Genomic DNA, 20981 nt, shown 5'->3' with positions numbered 1-20981 from the left:
CTCAAATTGAATTTGAATAACTCCCTAGTCAATTTTGACAGTGTTGATCATAAAAAAACTCAAAAATTCGAATTTTCAATTTGTCCCTTAAAGTGAAGTATTATGAATAAAATGGTTGGAAGTTTGGAGATGTTCAGACTAATGGAAACACAATCTTTTTAAAAAAAAATAAAAAAAAATAAAAGTGTTAAAAGTGAAATACATTTAGAGAAGCAATAGGGTGGGACATATGATGCAGAAGGTAGAAATCAAAAGCTGCACTGCCAAAAGGGTCACTTATGACCTTCTAAGCAGTGTGCAAAAGTTGCTAATACAAGTGCACTGCAACGAAATGCAACACAAATGCAAAGAAACGGCCTTCCTGCCTTACAGAATTGCTCTGAGCTTCAGAGGCCTGAGACATTCATCTGCCCCGAAGGATATAGCCGATATAGTCTTGTTAACCCTTCAGTCTGTCAGCTGCATATTCATGAGGAGAGGGAGCCACGTAAGCCTCCCTACCTGTCCCCTAAAGTGTGCATCATGGTCAGTAACATTAGCTCGAATTTTAGACGTTTCAGTTTTTTCTTAAATAAGATATCGAGTTTTAAGTACATTCAGATTTATTAGAGTAAAGAAAATTCACATAAATTCTAAATTCGACCTTTGATAAATCTGCCCCTAATGGGCATGCTCTTGAGCCCATTAGCACTCTGCACTTCTTCCCTTGTTCAATGGTACTTAACACATACTGTAAGGCTATGTGTTAATCTACTTTGGGGCCTAAATAAAGTTCTTTTACAAGCCTGTTTGTGAGCACCCAGGCCCCACATATTACTATTGAGACAATAACCTTTTTAGGTTTTTACATTTGGACTTTTTCTCTAAGTGCAATGGTACATAATTGGTCAAATATCTTAAATGCATGTTCATGATCTAGGATACACTGATATCCCCATACTCCCAGATGTCCATCGTGCTTTACTTATCTTTTGCACATATCCCCTTTGCTCTCACTGACCTCTTGGCTGGGTTGATACTATCTATTGCTACCGTGCTGGATTCATTTCCCACCTTATTTCCTATTTGTGTACTAATCACGGTAATCTACATATTACTTCACAGGTGAGCACTCATTTAGAAAATGTCTCCATTCATCCAGCAGCAACAAATAATCTTCGAAAAATTCTTGGCAACAAATGCCTTACTTTATATAAAAGTGTTATGAGTGTTATTTGGCTCCTGTTTATCTAACTCTGTAAGAAGTAAAATCATTGCATTCAAAAGGCCCCCATACACAGGCTGATAAAAACTGCCAACAGACCGAGTCGGCAGTTTCAGATGCATTATGATCCTATCGTTGGACCCTTGGACCCACAATCGGATCAGCTGATAATGCCCACTTCAATGTGGGCATATCTGGGAGAGATCCTCTCATTATGTCTATCTTTATGTCTATGGCCACCTTAATTTGCAGTCTACTGGACTCAACTCATGAGGATTTGGGAAAAGGGATCATAGGACACAAGTGAGGATCTGCGACCCCTCATGGTTGTGTAGTCTCATTAAGACTCTGTATTTTACACAATTTATCTTTTGTCTGCTTTCAAAATGCAAAATTTGTGCTTGAATTGCTTAACAGTAGTCCTGTTTCTAAAGCAAACACATAATTTTAAGCAGGGCAAGCTATCTTCTCCATCTTCTCCATCTGCTGAAAAAACGTTAAAATTCTAGATGGTGCCCTGTGTGTAGAGCCAAGCCTGTTTATACACACACTCAATGTCGCTGGTGTTTACTGGAGAAAATGCATTGTGTGACACAAGCCTTAAAGTGGGAAATGTACCTAACTTTATCAAATCTGAAATTAGTTTAGTACATTTTAATTCAATTACTGTAAAATAAAATTAATTTCATAAGCATAGTCTGCAAAAAACCCTGTTTTCAACTCAATGGCCCAGAAAATGTCAGGGATTTTCGTGGTTGCCTTGTTTGTTTCATGGATATTGTTATTTGTTTCTTGAACAAGCTCCTTGTTCATTCCAGCTTTCTACTGCTCAGCAGATTTGTCAAGAACTTAAAGAACATTTCACAATATTACATCAGAAGCAACATTTGGATATTCTAAGGAGGCTAGGAAAATATTTATTTGGATTCAAAACAGCAGTATATTTGATATACACTCCAAGACTTTAAAACACATTATAATTATTTCATAAATAGTAGCCACTGTAACTCTGCTTATTGTTGCAAAGTAGCACACTGTAAGTACAACACAAAAGATACAGTAGTTTACAGTCTAGAATGCAAATTATTCGAACTGCCGCTCTCAAGATATACCTCAACATCAGAATTTCATGATATCACAGGGGTATATAACATAATAATAAGATAATAAGAGTTGTAGTACAACAAAAGCATGGAGAGGCACTGGTTGGAGATCCCTGATTGAAAGGATACGCAACATGGTCTACAGTCAATAGACGGCAGAAGTTATGGTGCCAGACTGGACCTTAAAATTTTGACGATGTTAATAAAGGTTGTGGCTAAAATTTGTAAGGAAATTTGAAAAAAAGATGCTTTAAAAGTATCTAAATTACAGTATTGGAATCTGGTAAAATTAGGGGGAAAAATAAGGGGACAAATCCAAATGAACCCAAGTGTACTGTAACATAATATAATAAAAACACACATAGGAAAAACAATGACAGCGTCAACAGTAATCAATCTTGTTTCATCCCCACTTCATCCGACCCTCCACCATATTAACTGGTCTACCGCTAGATCTGTAGCAGACTTTGTACCTTTTATTACTTAACCCCATTAGAGCTTAAACTGACTTCATATTTGCTTATAAATCCCTCCAGATCCCATGCCTTGCACACATTCTAATGTATACAAAACATACTCCCTGTCTGCATTCAACAATGCATTCTAATAATATTATCTTACCCCCTAAATACTGGATAAAACGTGGCATTCTAAAATACCAGACCTGGATAACTACATACTTATATTTTAAATCATATATTTTAAAAGATGTTATACCATATATGATTATTCATACACATTCTAAACATTCTACTAGCACTTTTTGACTACATGACTGCAAAGAAGAGAGAGAATACAATGACTTCCTGTCTGAAACATACAATCTGTTTCAGGTTTGCCCTAACTATTATTTTAGTTATTAGGTGGTATATTTTTTATACCCAAATGATTTTCAATGAATTATCTCATAAAAAAGACCTAATTTATTAATTGCACAGAATTAATGCATTTGCTTGCGGTGCCTTTAAGTCTGCTGTGGCTAAAGCATTCCTCATAGATTGAAACAAAACACTTCTTATGTTTTTATAAAAGATTCTGATGTTCCTTAAGTGGAAAGCCTCAGATGACAGAATAAGCAAGGCAAAGTCAAAGGATATGGCAAAGGAATTGTAACCCTTTCAATACCCCTTCTGCAGGGTCGAACTCGGCCAGCGGGAGACCGGGAGGGAGGCACAGGCTGTGCATGCTCTACTACAGGGAACTGCTGCAGAAGAAGGGTAAGTGCAAGGGTTCTGCATTACCTCCCTACAGAGTGTTCTGCGCACACAGAAGGACGTGTTCTCATGGTTTTCTTTATGATAAGCAGTATGGCAACTGCCATTCACCTATATAAATATCAAGATTTGAGAAAGGAATGTTCTGTATACAAAAAATATCTGCTCTCACACCATAGGTCTCATTTATGTTTACATCCAAGATAGCAATATATAGACTGGAGCCAGTAACCACGGGATATTAAAATAAAAAGAAGTCTTTATTTCCAAGCATCTTTAAAAACACAGACAGGCATTCTCCTGAGACCATTCAACCAAACCACATTGTGTCTAGTCACCTGACGCGTTTCGTGCCTCTCTTTGGCACTTCATCAGAGGTGGAGTCTATTCCTAGCTCTCTGTCTTATATAGTGAGTACAATTAAAATAATACACCCATTAAAATTAGCATATTACACTCGTGGTTCATTTTCAGGCTATATTTTCTCTATATCCTCTATATATCTTTGGGAACATTTAGTCAAAATTTATATAATAATCTGAATCTCTATACATACAAAATATTCTAGCGTTCTTTTAGTTCACTTTAGTTTAAAGGAAGCATGAAACCTCCCAATCACTGTTTAGTCCCTGTGGAAGGCATGTTTTTAATGTGAAAATCCAGTATACCTCCCTTTGATCTATTTTTTTCTGCAAGTCTCCTCCTCTCACTCCCAGTTTAACCAGTTCTATGCCTTGGAATTTTATTAAGTTGAAATTACCATTATGATTTGACATAATATGTTTGCTTACAGCTGATATTCTCCTATGGCTATGACTAGTGTGATCCAGGTTATTTAGATTAATGGGTGTGAGATGTTCTCGTGCTCGTTCTTTTAAGGAACGGCATGTGCGGCCCACATATTGTACGCCACACTCACACGTTACTAAATAGATGATACATTTAGAGTCACAATTAATGTAACTACGTATAGGATAATTCTTTCCAGTTACAGTGCTATTAAAGCTTTCCATTTTCATTTATGTTTACAACACAGATGAGAAAAAGTGCAATTTCCAGCTCAATTGCCATGTATTTTTCTTACAATGCAACATTTTCCCCAGAATTCCAGCTCCATTTCGGTCACAAGTGGTCAATGTGCCTGACACATGCCTGACGCAACTGCATCCAATTCTGCAAAATGAAAACAACTGCAAGTGGTTCTTGTTGCAAACTGGATGCAATCAATCTGGCACACGTGTTCTATGCATAGTGAGTTGGGCTCAAAGGGCCCCCTGGAGCGACTGCCTGGTCATGAGGTGGCAGTAGCTTCAGGGATTCCCTGTGTCAATAGGCACAGCAGCACCTGGTTCGGAAATAAACGGAAGACGGACTGTGCATTTGACACAAGTACCTATGAAACGGATTTTACGTGCATCTGACTGCAGAGAAACTGCACTTGTCATATATGTTTAAGGAAACAAAAAGGGTAGATACACCTATGCGCAAACAAAAATATATATGAAAACGCATAGGAGGCAGAGCAGAATTAATATCACGCTTGATTGACTCAGTAATTCACTTATTATTTCTTTCTTTGCTGCAAACAGTAACTAATCAATAGTTAATATTTCACATCTTGGCACCACTATAATGTAGTAATAAAAGTAATTCAGTACTTTAGAAAACAATCCAGTTGAGGTATATTAAATATTTAGCGGCTGTAGCATCACCCAGAAGATGCCACAATATTCTTCTTTTCAAGTAAAAAACCTATTCTAAGAATGTGCTCCCTTTAACAAGATATCTTTGTTGATCACAAGTCACTTGTTGATACCAGGCTAATAGAATTATACCAGATTTTATTTTCAAATTTTGCTTCATTACAGAAAACTATATTCCTTTGTTTGAGTGCTGGGAACGCCAAGATCTGAAATAATCTCTTTGTTTTTCTAATTCCTCCTTTGCAGAGTTGCTTGAACTTTCTTACTGGAATTTTAATTTCTAGGTGGATGCCAGTCGATCTGAAAGAACTTTTTAAAACCTAATTGAGTAGGAAGCAATGAAGCGGCACAAATAACTCGCCATGAACTGGAGTTATAGCCTAAGAGATCAATTTTTAAAAATTCATAATGCAAACAAAATATATTTATACTGCACTACACTGCACTGCACACTACAAACTGTGGCAACATATACATGCACACACATAGTAAAAAGGAATTTTTAATTTGCAGAAATAATTTTAAAAGTTATTATTATTCAGAATCAGCAACTTGGAATTCAAATTGCAACTAAAATCTTCTCTGTAGAAAAAGGGGGTTATTTATCAAAATCTGAATATTACAGATTTTTTAAATAGAAAAAGTCCGACCAAACTAGAATCCACGATTTACTCTTATTTATCAAAAAAAAAAAAACATGAAAAAAAAAGATTGAAAAAACAGTGAATTTTTCAGATTGTCATAAAAAAAGTCCAATTGTGAAATCGTCAGAAAAGCCCAAAATGTTTGCTTTATTGTACGAAACTCAGTGCAGACAATATCTTCAAATAGCAAATAGGATTTCTGTCATTGACTTCTACAGGACTTCGACAGGTTGAAGATGGAGTATTTTCGGATTCAGACTTTTGCAGCCTCCGGGTATAATAAATTTCGAAAAAAATTTCCACTAAATTTTTAATTTTATAGTAAAAAACTCGAATTTTTCGAATTTTTAGCATTCAGACTTTAATAAATAACCCTCTATCAGGGGAATGTAATAAAAGTCGCAAAGAGCAAAACAATTCGCACCAATAAGACTAAAAATCCACATCTCGCAATGTAATATTGTTCGTTAAACTGTTATTGCATTGCGAATTTTAATTGCGCATTGCGAATTTTAATTGCGCACTCATAAGAAGTGCTTGAAGGTGTCGTAATCTTTTGGAGCAAACATAACGACTTTTATTACATTGACTGCGCATTGGTGCAAACTATAAAATTCGCAAACGGTCTTTCACTGTCGGAAGTGGTCGCTAAACAGTTCCCGGGCTCGCAAAAGCTATATTAAATTCGCACAAAGCAAAATTTGTTCGCGCAAAGGCATAACTTTTCGCATTGCGAATAGTTTTTCCGTTAGCGATTTTTATTACATTCCCCTGTAAGTGTTTTAATGGTTTTTTTTTAAATTCTCCCCTCCCGCCAGCTATAGGACACTCACACTGGGAGCTCCCGTTGCAAGCAGCCATGTCAGTCATAGTGCATGTGCATAACACGCTTTTGACATCAAGCACATGTGCATAACGAGCAGGTTAAGGCAATCACTCATTATGCGCATGCATGCGCCCCAACATGGCCCCTCCCAGTGCAGGTGGCCTAGCTCTGGCGGGGGGCATTTAAAAAAAACAACAAAAAAAAAAAACTACTCTTACCCCCAACCAGAGCCCACACCTTAGGTAGGGATAATATTTTTTGGAAACAGTTGCATTTTAATGTTTAAATAATGTTTTAATAATTAAGGTAAGGTGATCCAAATGACAGAAAGACCCTTTATCCAGAAAACCCCAGGTCCCGAGCATTCTGGATAACAGGTCCCATATCTGTAAAGCCAAAAGTCCAAGAATTAATTCTTGTGTATTGAAGCAATATAAAATAATATAAAATGTTTGCCTTGTGTCTGTATGAAGGCCGTTTTGGAGCTGTGGCCAAGGCAAACTATAGCCAATGACAGCATTAGAACATTTACAGCACATGCCAAATACACTGCAAATAGGAAATAAATATTTATCCGGCAAGGACAAACATGTAACTTTGTAAACACTTCTCTTACAAGTCCTGGCTGTACTATGAACAAGATGCATTAATATCACGGGAGGGCAGAATGTGGATGGACTGTCTCACTGCAGTGCAAGCAGCAGCCATGTATTTGGTGGCTCTAGGTTTAAAGTCACAGGGGCTCATTTATAAACACTGGGCAAATTTGCACCTGGCCTGGGCAGTAATCTATGGCAACCAATCAAATGTTTGCTTTCATTGCTCAACTGGCAGTTGTCTGTAAAAAGCCAGTCACTGATTGGTCGCTATTGCCCAGGGGCAAATTAGCCCAATGTTTTAAATCAGCCCCACAGGGTTATGCATTTAGGGAAAGATCAAATACCACTTCCCTACACAGGTATAGGACTTGCTATCCAGATTATTGGGACCTGGTGTTTTCCGGACAAGGGATATTTCTGTAATAGAGATTTCCATATCTTAAGACTACTTTAAAAAACATATAGACATTAATTAAACCCCATAGGATTGTTTTTCCTGCAATAAGGATTAATTATAACTTTGTTGGCATCAAGTACAAGTTAAATGTTTTATTATTACAGAGAAAAAGAAAATATTTTTTAGTTATTGAATTATTTGATTAAAATGGAGTCTATGCGGAGTTTTCTGTATCATGAGTCCCATATCTATATCATTATTGGCTGTTGCTTTCCTTTAAGGACTATATTCATGCTGACTTTTGATATTCACTTTGCAATAACCAGGGACAGAGTTTTTGAATGCTGAATGAGGAACCATGAGGGATATGTAGGAATTCTAATTAAATCATCAAATCAAAATTATCCTATCAAAAAGTCAAATCTCATCCAATTGTTATCATTAGCCAGACCTTTTAAGGAAACAATCTGATCCCCAAAACATCTAATGGTTTCAAGTATTGAATGCTATGTAGTATGCTATCTGCGCTTTTTTTTATGGGTTTGAGCAATATCAATAATTTTTTCTCTTATCCAGGCAGATTGATCATGATAAAACTTCATTCCAATTTGTTATGGACAGATCATTGTGATAATAACTACCAGTGAACACTAGGGATAGACTGAAATCCATTGCTCTGTACCAATAGTAAACCTACATTTGAAAGGTAGATCAGCCAAGTGTGGTTGACCTACAAAAAGGGAGCAAAAGTCCGTGCTGGACCATTGATGTCCTTCAAATTCATGACCTATTGATATGTATCTGTATTCTTGAAAGCCACCAGTCTTCCTGTGATTCGCAGGTTAACTCACCTCAAAATCAGAGCTATCTCTTACAGCCTTACACAAGGCTGATGACCTTTGTTTTGTCCATATGCTGTCAGTAAATAATAATACTGCAACTGTCAGCTGAGCACTGGAAAGCTGCTAAAGTACATGATGCTCCTATATGGATGGGTGTTGGGTTTCTTTCTCGTGTAATCGACACCTACAATAAGCAGTTGATGATAATGATCACATGAGAATTTGTGCGTGTTTGGTATCAATACCTACAAGCAGATTTAATGTAGGAATGCACTGAATCTTTCATTTTTGGATTTATGTAGGCACCCTATATGTAATTTCTGCCTCCTGTCCAATGACTCCTTTTGAGCCTGAAGGAAGAAATTGCATTAAAAGTGGGCCTGTCTGGGTCAGTTTTTTCCTGGCCAGCCCAATCTGACCCTGCCTGCCCTGGCGATTATTATACTAGAATTCTCAAAAAAAACTTTATTGGGGATAACAAACTTGGTCATTTGCATCTGAATGTTGCAATTTGCAGCCCATTTGCAACAACTCCATAGACAGTAGATTGTATGCCTTGTTAAAGTGGTAGTATACTCCCTTGTCCAACATAAGATTAGGGATGCACCGAATCCACTATTTTGGATTCGGCAGAACCCCCAAATTCTTCGTGAAAGTTTCGGCCGAATACCGAACTGAATCCAAACCCTAATTTGCATATGCAAATTAAGGGTGGGAAGGGGAAAAATGTTTTACTTCCTTGTTTTCTGACAAAAAGTCATGTGATTTCCCTCCCCGCATATGCAAATTAGGGTTCGGATTCGGTTCGGTCTGGTAGAAGGATTCGGCCCGAATCCTGCTGAAAAAGCCCGAATCCTGGCCGAATCCCGAACCGAATCCTGGATTCGGTGCATCCCTACATAAGATCAATAAATAGATTATACAATTAGATTTTGAAATCAATAAACATTTTTGTAGTTGTTGTAGTTGTAGTTGCACTTTGTTACATAAGACATCACTTTTAAAATTGCTTAGCAACATGAAATAAATATTTTATAATTTTTCATTATAATTAGATCAGTAAAGCTTGATAAAAGGACCCAGAGGGGCCTGAAATGCCACCTGAATTTGTATGCATTGGGCTGAATATACAATTTATCACTGAGCTACTGGATTCTTGTTGCTTTATACTGACCCTTACACTAAGTAGAATTATTGGTATGGGTTGAGTTTCAATTCTATAGTTAATTATTTGACTAACATTTTGACTGGAAGATGTATTATTGGATATTCCCAGAGGTCATTCTGATGCCATACACAAGCTCCTTGTCTTACAGTAAGGAGCAGATTTATCAAGGGTCGAATTTCGAGGGTTAAAAAACCCTTGAATTGGACTATCGATGTAAAATCCTTCGAATTTGAATATCGAATTTGAAGGATTTTAGCGCAAAAGCTTCAATCAAATAAAAATCGTTCGATCGAACGATAAAATCCTTCCAATCGAACGATTTGAACGATTTTCAGCGTTCGATCGAAGGATTTTTATTTGATGCCAAAGACTTATGAAATGCTTGTAGAAGGTCCCCATAGGCTTATAATGCAATTCGGTAGGTTTAACTTGGCAAAGTATTGAGTCGAAGGTTTTTTTTAAGAGACAGTACTTAGATTATCGAATGGTGGAATAGTCGAACGATTTTTATCATTCAATTCGATCGAAGTCGGTCGAATTTGACCAATTCCATGGTCGAAGTACCCAAAAAATTACTTCGAAATTCGAATATTTTTTCATTTGAATTATTCTCTCGAGCTTAGTAAATCTGCCCCCTAAGTGTGCAGTAAAATTAGGTAAACCAGTAATAAATGTTTGTGGTAGAAAAGTTAAGAATTTGTTTATGCTGGGAAAATTGTTTATGGTTTATATTTAGAGCTCAGATGAAGAGGTGGATTTAGGTGAGCATTTGAAATCATGGAGATACTGGCAATGTGTAAGGGGGCAGGGTGGGGAATTCTAAAGAATAGATGCAACACGTGAAAAGTCCCTTAGGTGGGAATGTAAAGAGGTAATGATGTGAGTGGAAGAAGAACGTTGAGGCAGAGTGAATGTTATGTCTCCAGTTACTTTGCAAGTAATGAGGTGGTGCATGATGGTGCAACATTGTTGAGTACTTTTACATAGGTAAAAGAATTTTGGAGTGAATTTAGCGTATGGCAGGTAGCAGTGCGGGGACATCAGAGCAGGGGGCTCGCTAGTTGAGCAGGGGGCTCGCTAGTTGAGCAGGTGGAAAGGTGGAAAAGCAACAAAGTTCATGACTGACCAAATGATTGTCAATTTAAAATGGGGGTCCCACAGAGCAGTGTATTTGTTTTAGGCAACAGAAGAACATATAAACAAAGATACTGAAATCCAGGAGATGATAAGCAGTACAGGTATGGGACCTGGGGTTTTCCGGAAAACAGATCTTCATACCTAAAGTCTACCAGTAAACATTAAATAAACCCAATAGGCTGGTTTTGCTTAAAATAAGGATTTATTATATCTTAGTTGGGATATAATTGGGAGTACAAGGCACTGTTTTATTATTACAGAGAATTAGGAAATAGTTTTTAAAAATGTGTATTATTTATATAAAACTGAGTCTATGGGAGACTACCTTTCTGTAATTCTGAGCTTTCTGGATAACAGATTCCATACCTGTACTATTGACTGAGAGGAGGTCCAAGAATAAAGCTTTGAGGTACCAAAGAAGTGAAGAGGCGGAGCAGGCATGGGCGACACAAAATGATTGATTAAAAAGATAGGATGAGATGGATCAGTTCATTCTCTTGGATCCCAAAAGAGAGTGTATGGAGTATGAGAGAATGAACAATGGTGTCAAATGCTGTAGAGGTTTAGCAGAATCAGATGGGAGGTATGACCATTCAGTTCAGCAACAAGCACTTTGTACAACACATGCATCTCCATTTTGCAAAATGCAGTTATTGCGCCACTCCTTCTGCATGATGAATACAAAGTGTTGTACCATGATTAAACCCAGGCCTGTAGTATTTCCCATGATTCATGGCATATTTGGCTTCTCAGTTCACTCTATCCACCCTGTATTTGTATTATATTACTGATGTAAAGTGACAAAACATAGTTCTGTATAGTTATATTTAGAATGTAATTTTGTTTTCCTTAGAGACAATTTTATATCTAAGATGAAAAAGAGAAATACTTTGAATGCCCAGCAGTTCTTCTGATGTTAAAACAAATGTGCAGTCACTTAAATCATTTTACCTATATACACAGACACATACTGAACTTTGCTACAAAATCCTTTGTTCCCTTCCTCCCTCCTCTCATTTTCTTGCCATAGATTTACCTTGCACTTGAGCAGCTTATGTTAGAATAGAAAAGATTACAAATTGCTCGTGCAGCAGACTCCGCATCCCACTGGGCACTGAATGCAATGAAAGCAATGCTCTTCACACATTAATGACCATGCTTTAACTTTGCCTCTCTATGTTTAAAGGGATACTGTCATGGGAAAAAAAATTTTTTCAAAATGAATCAGTTAATAGTGCTGCTCCAGCAGAATTCTGCACTGAAATCCATTTCTCAAAAGAGCAAACAGATTTTTTTATATTCAGTTTTAAAATCTGACATGGGGCTAGACATATTGTCAATTTCCCAGCTGCCCCAAGTCATGTGACTTGTGCTCTGATAAACTTCAATCACTCTTTACTGCTGTACTGCAAGTTGGAGTGATATCACCCCCCTCCCTTTTCCCCCCCAGCAGCCAAACAAAAGAACAATGGGAAGGTAACCAGATAGCAGCTCCCTAACACAAGATAACAGCTGCCTGGTAGATCTAAGAACAACACTCAATAGTAAAAACCCATGTCTCACTGAGACACATTCAGTTACATTGAGAAGGAAAAACAGCAGCCTGCCAGAAAGCATTTCTCTCCTAAAGTGCAGGCACAAGTCACATGACCAGGGGCAGCTGGGAAATTAACAAAATGTCTAGCCCCATGTCAAATTTCAAAACTGAATATAAAAAAATCTGTTTGCTCTTTTGAGAAATGGATTTCAGTGCAGAATTCTGCTGGAGCAGCACTATTAACTGATTCATCTTGAAAAAAATGTTTTTTCCCATGACAGTATTCCTTTAAGGGTAAGGCCACACTGGGCGTTTTGGGGAGATTTGGTCCCCTGGTGACTAATCGCCTCCTCTTTGCGTTGACCAGTCTCCCCAAACGCCTTCCTGACTCTGCGCCGGCTAAAATAAAAAAAAAAACGCTGACGCTAATCACATGCGGCGATTCGTTTTCCGAATTCGCTGGTGTTTTTTTCATTTTAGCTGGCGCAGAGTCAGGGAAGGCATTTGGGGAGATTGGTCGCCACAAAGATGATTCATGCCAGGGTGCTGTGCCATAAGGTATAAATGAGTATCGCAAAAATGAATGCACTTTTGGACTTCATAATGCAGTGCAAAAAAATTAAAAATGTATTGTCAACGTTTGGTCCCAATAGGGACTGAAACATTGACAATAATATTTTTAATTTTTTTCACTTCATTATGAAGTCCAGGAGTGCATTCATTTTTTCAATATATATCTATCTATATATATATATATATATATATATATATATATATATATATATATATATATATATATGTATATATATATGTATATATCTCAAGATTAGCATGATACTGTGCCATACATAATATTGCTGTAAGCATAAACTAGATAATGTCATAATTGTTCTATGGTTTAAGAAAAGTACCCTGGTTATATAGTCCCAACAATATGACATATACTCTATGCCCTGTATTTCAAAACAGTTCTAATCGTCTTTATAAATGTCAGCAGGTAGAAATAATAGCAGTATTTTGTCCTTATGGAAGCAGAGAATGCTTGTAGCTGTTGCAATCTAACAAAACCCTCTTCCTCATCAAAGTCCAGGACTAATGGAAACTACAGCTACAGTTATGGGATCTTTTATTTGGAATTCCTTTAAATGGAATGCTCTGAAATATGGGAATGCCTTAAGCTAAAATAATGTGTGTTTTAATATAAAAGTTGGTAATTGTACACTTGTATAATTTGTGATATTTCCCCTCTAAATAAATACTAAAATATTGGGATATTAAAAAAAACAAAGAAAAGTTGTTTTTTTTTTAAAAAAAAGCATTTCTTTTAAATGAAACCTTTGCAGGCGGTTATTGCAAAAAAACGTGAAAAATTTGAATTCTATCTTGATTTATTATAAAAATCAGAATCCGAAAATCTGCCATCTTCGACCTGCCAAGGTTGTATATAAGGCAATGGGAGAGGTCCCTATCCTATTCAGAAGTTTTTGCGGTCTGTGCTGGAATTAGCCAGAAAATCGGATTATTTCGGACTTTTCGGGAAAAAAGCCAGAAAAAAATCAAGCATTTCAGGAAAAAAATCCGAAAAAATTGTACGGTTTGGATTTTCGCTGACTTTTATCGAGTTTTCCCCCGATCCGATTGAATCGTGCTTTTTGAATAATCGTGGATTCTAGTTTGGTTGGACTTTTTAAAATAAAATAATCAGAAAAATTCGGATTTTGATAAATAAGCCCCTAAATCAGAACTTACTTAATTAGGAGTTAAGCAATTTAAATAGAGGGCAAATATATATGTATATCTATATAAATATATGTTTTAAATTCTTAAACACAGAGGCGCCGTAAAACGCTAGTGCACAAATAGCAGTACACAGGCGTTTGATTCGATGGCCACTTCCTTACATACCCTCCAGGGAAAGCAGAGAGTCGTAGACTTTGCACTGCACTTGGCCGGTGCTCTGAGAGGCGCATGACATCCACAGTCCCTCATACAGTCCCACTGCTGTGATAATGGCATCCCCTGCATAGGACGATTGCTTCCACTGGGGCAAAGCCGTCGTAGATATTATGCCAATCCAACCTCCTAATGCAAGAAAATAACCAAGTAGCTGGAATCCTGAATTGGCCATCGTTTTGGTTGTTGTTAACCTTGACCTTGTGTTTCCAAGAAGTGAAAAGGTATCCACTTGGATTCAGATGATGTGGAAGACAGATGTGGGTCAACTAAGTTCTGCCCAGTAGATTCCAGTGCAGTTTGTCTGCTGAGGGAAGCTATAAAGATGGTCAGGCACAATATCAACAGATCAGAGGCTTCTTCCCAGACGGTATCTGCAAGACACAATTTGGTGCTGAGAACTTCATATTCACACATCAATGAGTCTCTAGGGCACACAGGGGACAAAGCAGTCATAAATAAAATACACACACTGATGTCTTGATGTTTAAGCAGGCTGCAGAATGCAAGGGGGCTGGTCCACAGATTCATGGAATTTCATAGTAACACCCACAGAAGAAGGGACAGAACACACGGAATTAACACATTGTTCCCTGGAGAGGTTAACTATAAAACCTATAGGAGGTTATGTAATAAAAAGCACTAAGTTTGCCCAGGAGCAGTAACTCATAGCAACCAATCAGCAGGTAGCATCAACTAGGAACTTGTTAAGGCAAACTTTGTATTGGTTGCTATGAGTTACTGCTCCTTTTATTACATATGGGGGATAGAAAAAGTTTGTAAAACAAAGCTAGATCCAAAAGCATGTGTTATACACTGATCTATTGCTTATTTACATAATTATTGTATGTGAGACATAAGTACTGCCTGCTTTTTTTTTAATCTTTATCATAATTTATATTGGCAGCAAGGGGGTTATTTATCAAAGTCCGAATTTATCTCAATATTTTCTGCTTCACACTCCGATCAGTTCCGCTTGGGGTTTTTACACTTATTTATTATTACATTTTCCTGAAAATTTGCTTTGCAGGAAAAAATTCAATTTTCAAGATTTTTTTGGATTTTTCCATCCATTTTTCACATTTTTTTCTGAATTTTCACCCAAAAACTCAGAAAACTTCGGGGTCTCGCACAAAACCCAGCGCACATCAAAAAATCATTGGGACTTCTCCCATTGACTTATATGCAACCTCGACAGGTCATGATTTTTTTAAAAGTCCGATTTTGTAAAAAAAAAAAAACAACACACATTTTTCGTGATTTTTGCAGAGCCGGGCCAGTCCAGACAGGCGCCCTAGGCAACCTACCCGGCCATGGCGCCGGCTGAGTGCGCGCATGCTTGAATTGGTGACCTTGTGCGCATGTGCAAGTTCGCGCTCATCAGCGTTCACGGAAGCGCAAATCGAAATGCGCTCATGCGTAGCGCAAGAAGATGCCAAACTGCCACACTTAGTAGTGGAGAGAGGGGACCGGACATGGGGGTAGGAGACAGAGCAGGTACGTGCCTGGCACCCCCCCCAGCTTTGCGCCCTAGGCACATGCCTACTCTGCCTACCCCTAGTTCCGGCCCTGGATTTTTGCATTCAGAGTTTAGTAAATAACCCCCCAAGTGTATGCCACAATGTTTTTTGAAGACTAATTGTTACCAAAACTGACATTAAAAAGGGAAATCTCTAGTATTTTATTTGTTGTCATTAATAGCATGATTGTAGTATATTTACATGGCTAATTCTTTTGGGTTTTCAGGGGTGAGGGACACTGACAGGAATCTAATTAAAGTCGCAAAGAGCAAAACAATTCGCACCAATAAGACTAAAAATCCACATCTCGCAATGCAATATTGTTCCTTAAACTGTAATTGCATTGCGAATTTTAATTGCACATTGCGACGAATTTTAATTTCAAATTTGTTCGCGCAAAGGCATAACATTGCGACTTTTATTACATTCCACCATGAACCTTTCAAAGGAGAATTCAACCGTTAACTAAAAAAAACCTACCACCCTACCCTACATAGACCCCCCTCCCTCCAGCCTAGCTGCCCCCCGGGAAATGCCCCTAACTTTTTACTTACCCCTCTGTGCAGATTCAGGGATTACAGTTCATGGCAGCCATCTTCCAGGGGTAGGGTTTTTTAGTTAACGGCTGAATTATCCTTTAAACCATATTTTACAAGAGCTTAATCACGTGTTAATTAGAAAAATTCTGTAGGTCACTCACTGCTTCACTGAACCTTCACTTGCACTTGACTTCTAAGACTTGCATTAGAAATCACTCAGGCATACATGTCACCCTGGTATCATCATGCAGACATTTTTAATTTAAACCTTTTAGCTTTGACTTGACTATTCAAAGGTTCTTACAGACTACATTTGAGTAGCCTTTAAGTGATATTCAAATGATAAAGGGTATTAAAGCCACATTCAGATGAAAAAGGTCCCCATTAACTGCTGAATCAATACTCTGATCTGCTGTTAGCTATCTTTGTGACATACAACATGAAATACTTATAATATCAAATGTTTCAACTGGTTAATATATCAAAGGTATACTACCTATAGGATAGTTAGAAGAATCAACTTCTGTTACTAACCAGCACGCACAATAAGTGTAGAGTCCTGTGCGAGTCCATTTTTTAAGACCTGTACCCAACCCATACCAAATTTGCCCCCATTGATCCGCTACTAGGTATGCACTGAATCCAGGATTCATTCAGGATTCGGGCTTTTTCACCAAAATGAATCCTAATTTGCATATGCAAGGGGCGGGGAGGGAAATCACTTGACTTTTTGTCACAAAAAAATGTTTTCCCCTTCCCACTATGCAAATTAGGATTCGGTTCGGTACTCGGCCGAATCTTTCGCGAAGGATTTGGGGGTCGGCCGAATCCAAAATAGTGGATTCGGTGCATCCCTAACCTGGCCTGCAAAAAGGTTAACTTACCTTCTGACCCAGGACATGTGAAACTGGAAGTAACGTCACTGTGCATCAGAAGTGATGTCCCTCCAGTGCAGAATCTCATGCAAATGGAAGAAAACTTCCGAGGCCACAAGGTAGGATCAGAGGGGACAGTCCCCTGCACCTTTTCCGGGTACTCAGGCAAGTTACCTGCAGACTGCCAACATGGCCAGGGAGTTGGGACTTTCTGCCAGACACCTGACTGTTTTGTGGGGATTCCAAGGGTACCTGACCCAGTGCAGGACTGTAAAAAAGAGATTCAATTAAGAAAGTGAGAAAAGAAAAAAGTAAAAGTAAATACATAAGGGGTGATTTACCAAAAGAACTTCCTAAAAAATGGGCAAAAATCCATAATTTTTTGGGATTTGTGCACACTGCCTGTTTTAAGAATTTGCGACATCATCAGATACAGGTAGAATTCTATTGTTTCCACCTGTATATCTGACGATTCAGCTCTACACGTGTGTATTGAAACGAATGATCTTTTTTGGGAAAGATCTTTTCCAAGAAAGATAGTAATTGTTACGTCTATGGCCACCTTTAGGTATTTAGCTTTTTTCCCTATTAATAACATTGGGATCAACCGGAATTTTTACCGGCCAGGACGGTAAAATACCGGCCAGGTGGCAACCCTATTTGTATCCTCGCTACACCACTGGAAGGTAATTTTGCTCTTGCACCTCTTATTGCTCTTCTGCCTTGGAGACTATGTACTGTAAATTACCTCTGAAGTGTACTCATTTTTATAAATATTAGTAATACGTTAAAAAAAAGTGGCTCTCTAAAATATTATTTCATATAAATCCAGCAAATTATCAAAAACAGCATCAATACAATAAATAACTGTTGTGCCAATGCATAAATCAAACTATTCGATATCCAGCGAGCTCTATAACATCATCATGCTACATGCAGAACAAGCAATGTGATCCTTGCACTTAGGCTCTCATTGATTTACAAAACCAGACAGGGCTGGAAAACATCCAAAAGTTTTCAGCATTACACATTAAAACTCTCCTGACTGTAGTACTTTGTTTATCCCTGGTCATTGGGGCTTCCAAAGAAGCCTCTTTTTCTTCAGCTGCTGTTGGCTAGCCACATTATTGACTTCAATTATGATCCACTTTGGTGAGGGTGTTGTGGTTAAGGATAAGGAGACCATCAACCCAAATAAATCAGTTTGTTCAAAAGGGATGGAGGGGTCCAACCTTTATGGGTGTATGCTGAATAACACCCAGCAGTTTAGCCGTGTAATAAAAAACATCCCTTCGTTGTTGTACATTGCAATTACACTTATATGGACCACTGTTTGCCATAAATTTATTTGTACGAAACATATTCCTGAAAGATAGGATTTATTTTTAATTGTGTTTTAGCGCATTGGGCTAATCAAGTGCCAAAATATACATGCTGTCTTTCAACAAAAAAAAGATAATTAAACAAAGTCTAAGTTGCAGATTTATTAAGGTTTGAATGGTAAATTTGAATACAACTTTTCAAATTTTTTTTGTGTCAAAACACAATTCGAATTGAAAAGCACCAACTCGGATGTAAATTAGAACGTGAGATTTATCACACCTCAACCATGGAAACAGTTCTAATTCTAATATTCACCACCTAGAACCTACCAAATTCATTTACAAGTCAATGGCAGAGGTCCGTTGAGCTATTTGAAGATGCTAATTGCCTTTCTGACATTCGATATTTTTTCGGAGAACATGTTGAATCGCTCGCTTTGTATTTGCCGCAACCTGCCTGAAAAGGGAGGTCGCGGCAGGAATCTTAATCTTGGGAGCGAATCTATGGAGCAGGTCTGTGTTGGCAGGGCCTACAAGAGCATTGGGCGACTGGGTTTTTTCCCAGTGCCCCACCAACCCAGTCTGCCCCTATCAAGTGTGCTTGTACTGTAAGAGAGTATGACATGCAATGATGCAGTTAGAGGGGTTTCTGCAACCTCCATCATACCATGACATTCCTTTACTCCTGGGCATTGCAGTTCTGCTACATCTGCAAGATTGCACGCTAGACACCCTTACATTAGGAAGACAGGCCGTTTCTTATACACAAATCTGTGTAATGCAAACATTTCTTCTGTGCAGTGTTGGCACAGAAAGATAAGTGAGAGGAATTAGGAATGGCGATGTGAGCTGCGTGCGGCACTGTGAGAAATGTAATCACTTTGACCTCTCCCCATGGTGGCACTTGTCAGAGCAGTTGCTTTGTTTCCACAGCACAGCGGCTAAATTAAAGTGCGTGGGCCCAAACTCAATCACGTCAAGCTTCTTGAACAAAGCCCTTCATTGAAACAGGGTTTATTTAACTGCTTGTGCATGCACAATATGAAATCACAACAAAAGAACCGTATGATGAAAATTGGGGCCCACATTTGTGTACTCTTGTAATCTGAGTAAACAGAGAGCTGGTGTTGCTGCACGCATTGCTGGACAAAGATACGCATATCTTTTGACAAGTTTTGAAATCCAATGAAATTGGTCACATCTCCACCAACACAATTTATGAAAATGCAACAAAAATTGTCAATTATTTCCCAAAAACAAGGGAATTCCCACCAGATGGTCCGTGCATTAAATCGTTTTGGGGAGGACAAATTGGCATAATGACCCATATCTGATGGGATTGACCAAACGCATATGATTCTGCTCTAGAATTTATAATATCATTTATTCTGTATCACACATTAACTTGAAGGAGAAGGAAAGCTACAGAAGAATTTTATTGCCAATAGATTAGCTGCAATAGTGCAAGCTAGAATGCTATATTTATTCTGTAGAATGTTTTACCATACCTTAGTAAAAAGCTCTAGAAACTCTCTGTTTGTTTAGGATAGGAGCTGCAGTATTAATGTGGTGTGACATCACTTCCTGCCTGAGTCTCTCCCTGCTCTGGGCTCAGATTACAGTAGAGAAGGGAGGGGTGGGGGGAGAGGAGCAAACTGAGCATGCTCTTGCCCAGGGCAATGAGGTTTAAGCTGAAGGCAGGAAGTCTGATACAGTAGCCCATGTGTACACAATAGAAGGAAAGAAATGCAGTGTTTCTTTTGACAGGGGACTCAGAGCAACATTACTTTGGGGTTTTACTGGTGTATTTAGATGGACCTTTCTGATAAGGCTTACTTAGTTTTAACCTTTCCTTCTCCTTTGAGAAAAGGTTAATGTGTGATACTTTATTGAATGTAAAAGTACCACATATTAACAATTATACAAAAAACATTGCTGATCTTTACTATTGCTAAATTCTGAAAATCGATTTCCCATTTCAAGGAGAAATTAAATTGGACTTTCATTTCATACACATTTTGGGACCTCAATTGCATCATCCAATTGTAAGCAACATTGTTATTTTCTAATGTTCACAGTAATTGTCAAGCTTATTCTTTATTTTATTTTTTTAGTACTTTATTTTCTCTTTTTCTATGTTCTGCCAACACAGGAACACAGAACTGATGTTTCTTCACCCTTCCTTTTCTTCTTTCCATGGGATATCTGTAATGCATAATATATCAGTTACATTTGATGTCTGCTTTGTGTAAATTCAAATAAAGATTATTGAAAAGGAAATCTTTTTGGGGCCATTGGCCCTATAGGCTAGTGAATGACAATATGAAGTTGCTTCAGTGCAACCAGGAAGAGAAGAGGTTTCATATGAATTTTAGGACGTGTGTCAAAGGAACAATCT

General features: G+C 37.9%; 1 protein-coding gene across 1 annotated transcript in view; it reads right to left on the bottom strand.

The window, feature by feature from the left end:
- The window catches only part of cldn19.S (claudin 19 S homeolog), a 28473-nt gene extending 13663 nt beyond the window's left edge, over positions 1–14810 (bottom strand). Inside the window, 1 exon segment of the mRNA NM_001095417.1 lies at positions 14280–14810. Coding sequence (NP_001088886.1) covers positions 14280–14502 — 223 coding nt within the window. The 5' untranslated portion in view covers positions 14503–14810.
- Positions 14811–20981: the final 6171 nt, after the last annotated feature.

Source organism: Xenopus laevis, chromosome 7S (genome assembly GCF_017654675.1).
Source record: "Xenopus laevis strain J_2021 chromosome 7S, Xenopus_laevis_v10.1, whole genome shotgun sequence".
NCBI classification, from domain to species: Eukaryota; Metazoa; Chordata; class Amphibia; order Anura; family Pipidae; genus Xenopus; species Xenopus laevis.
Note: the sequence above shows the minus strand (reverse complement) of the source record. Positions and strands in the feature narration are given on the sequence as shown.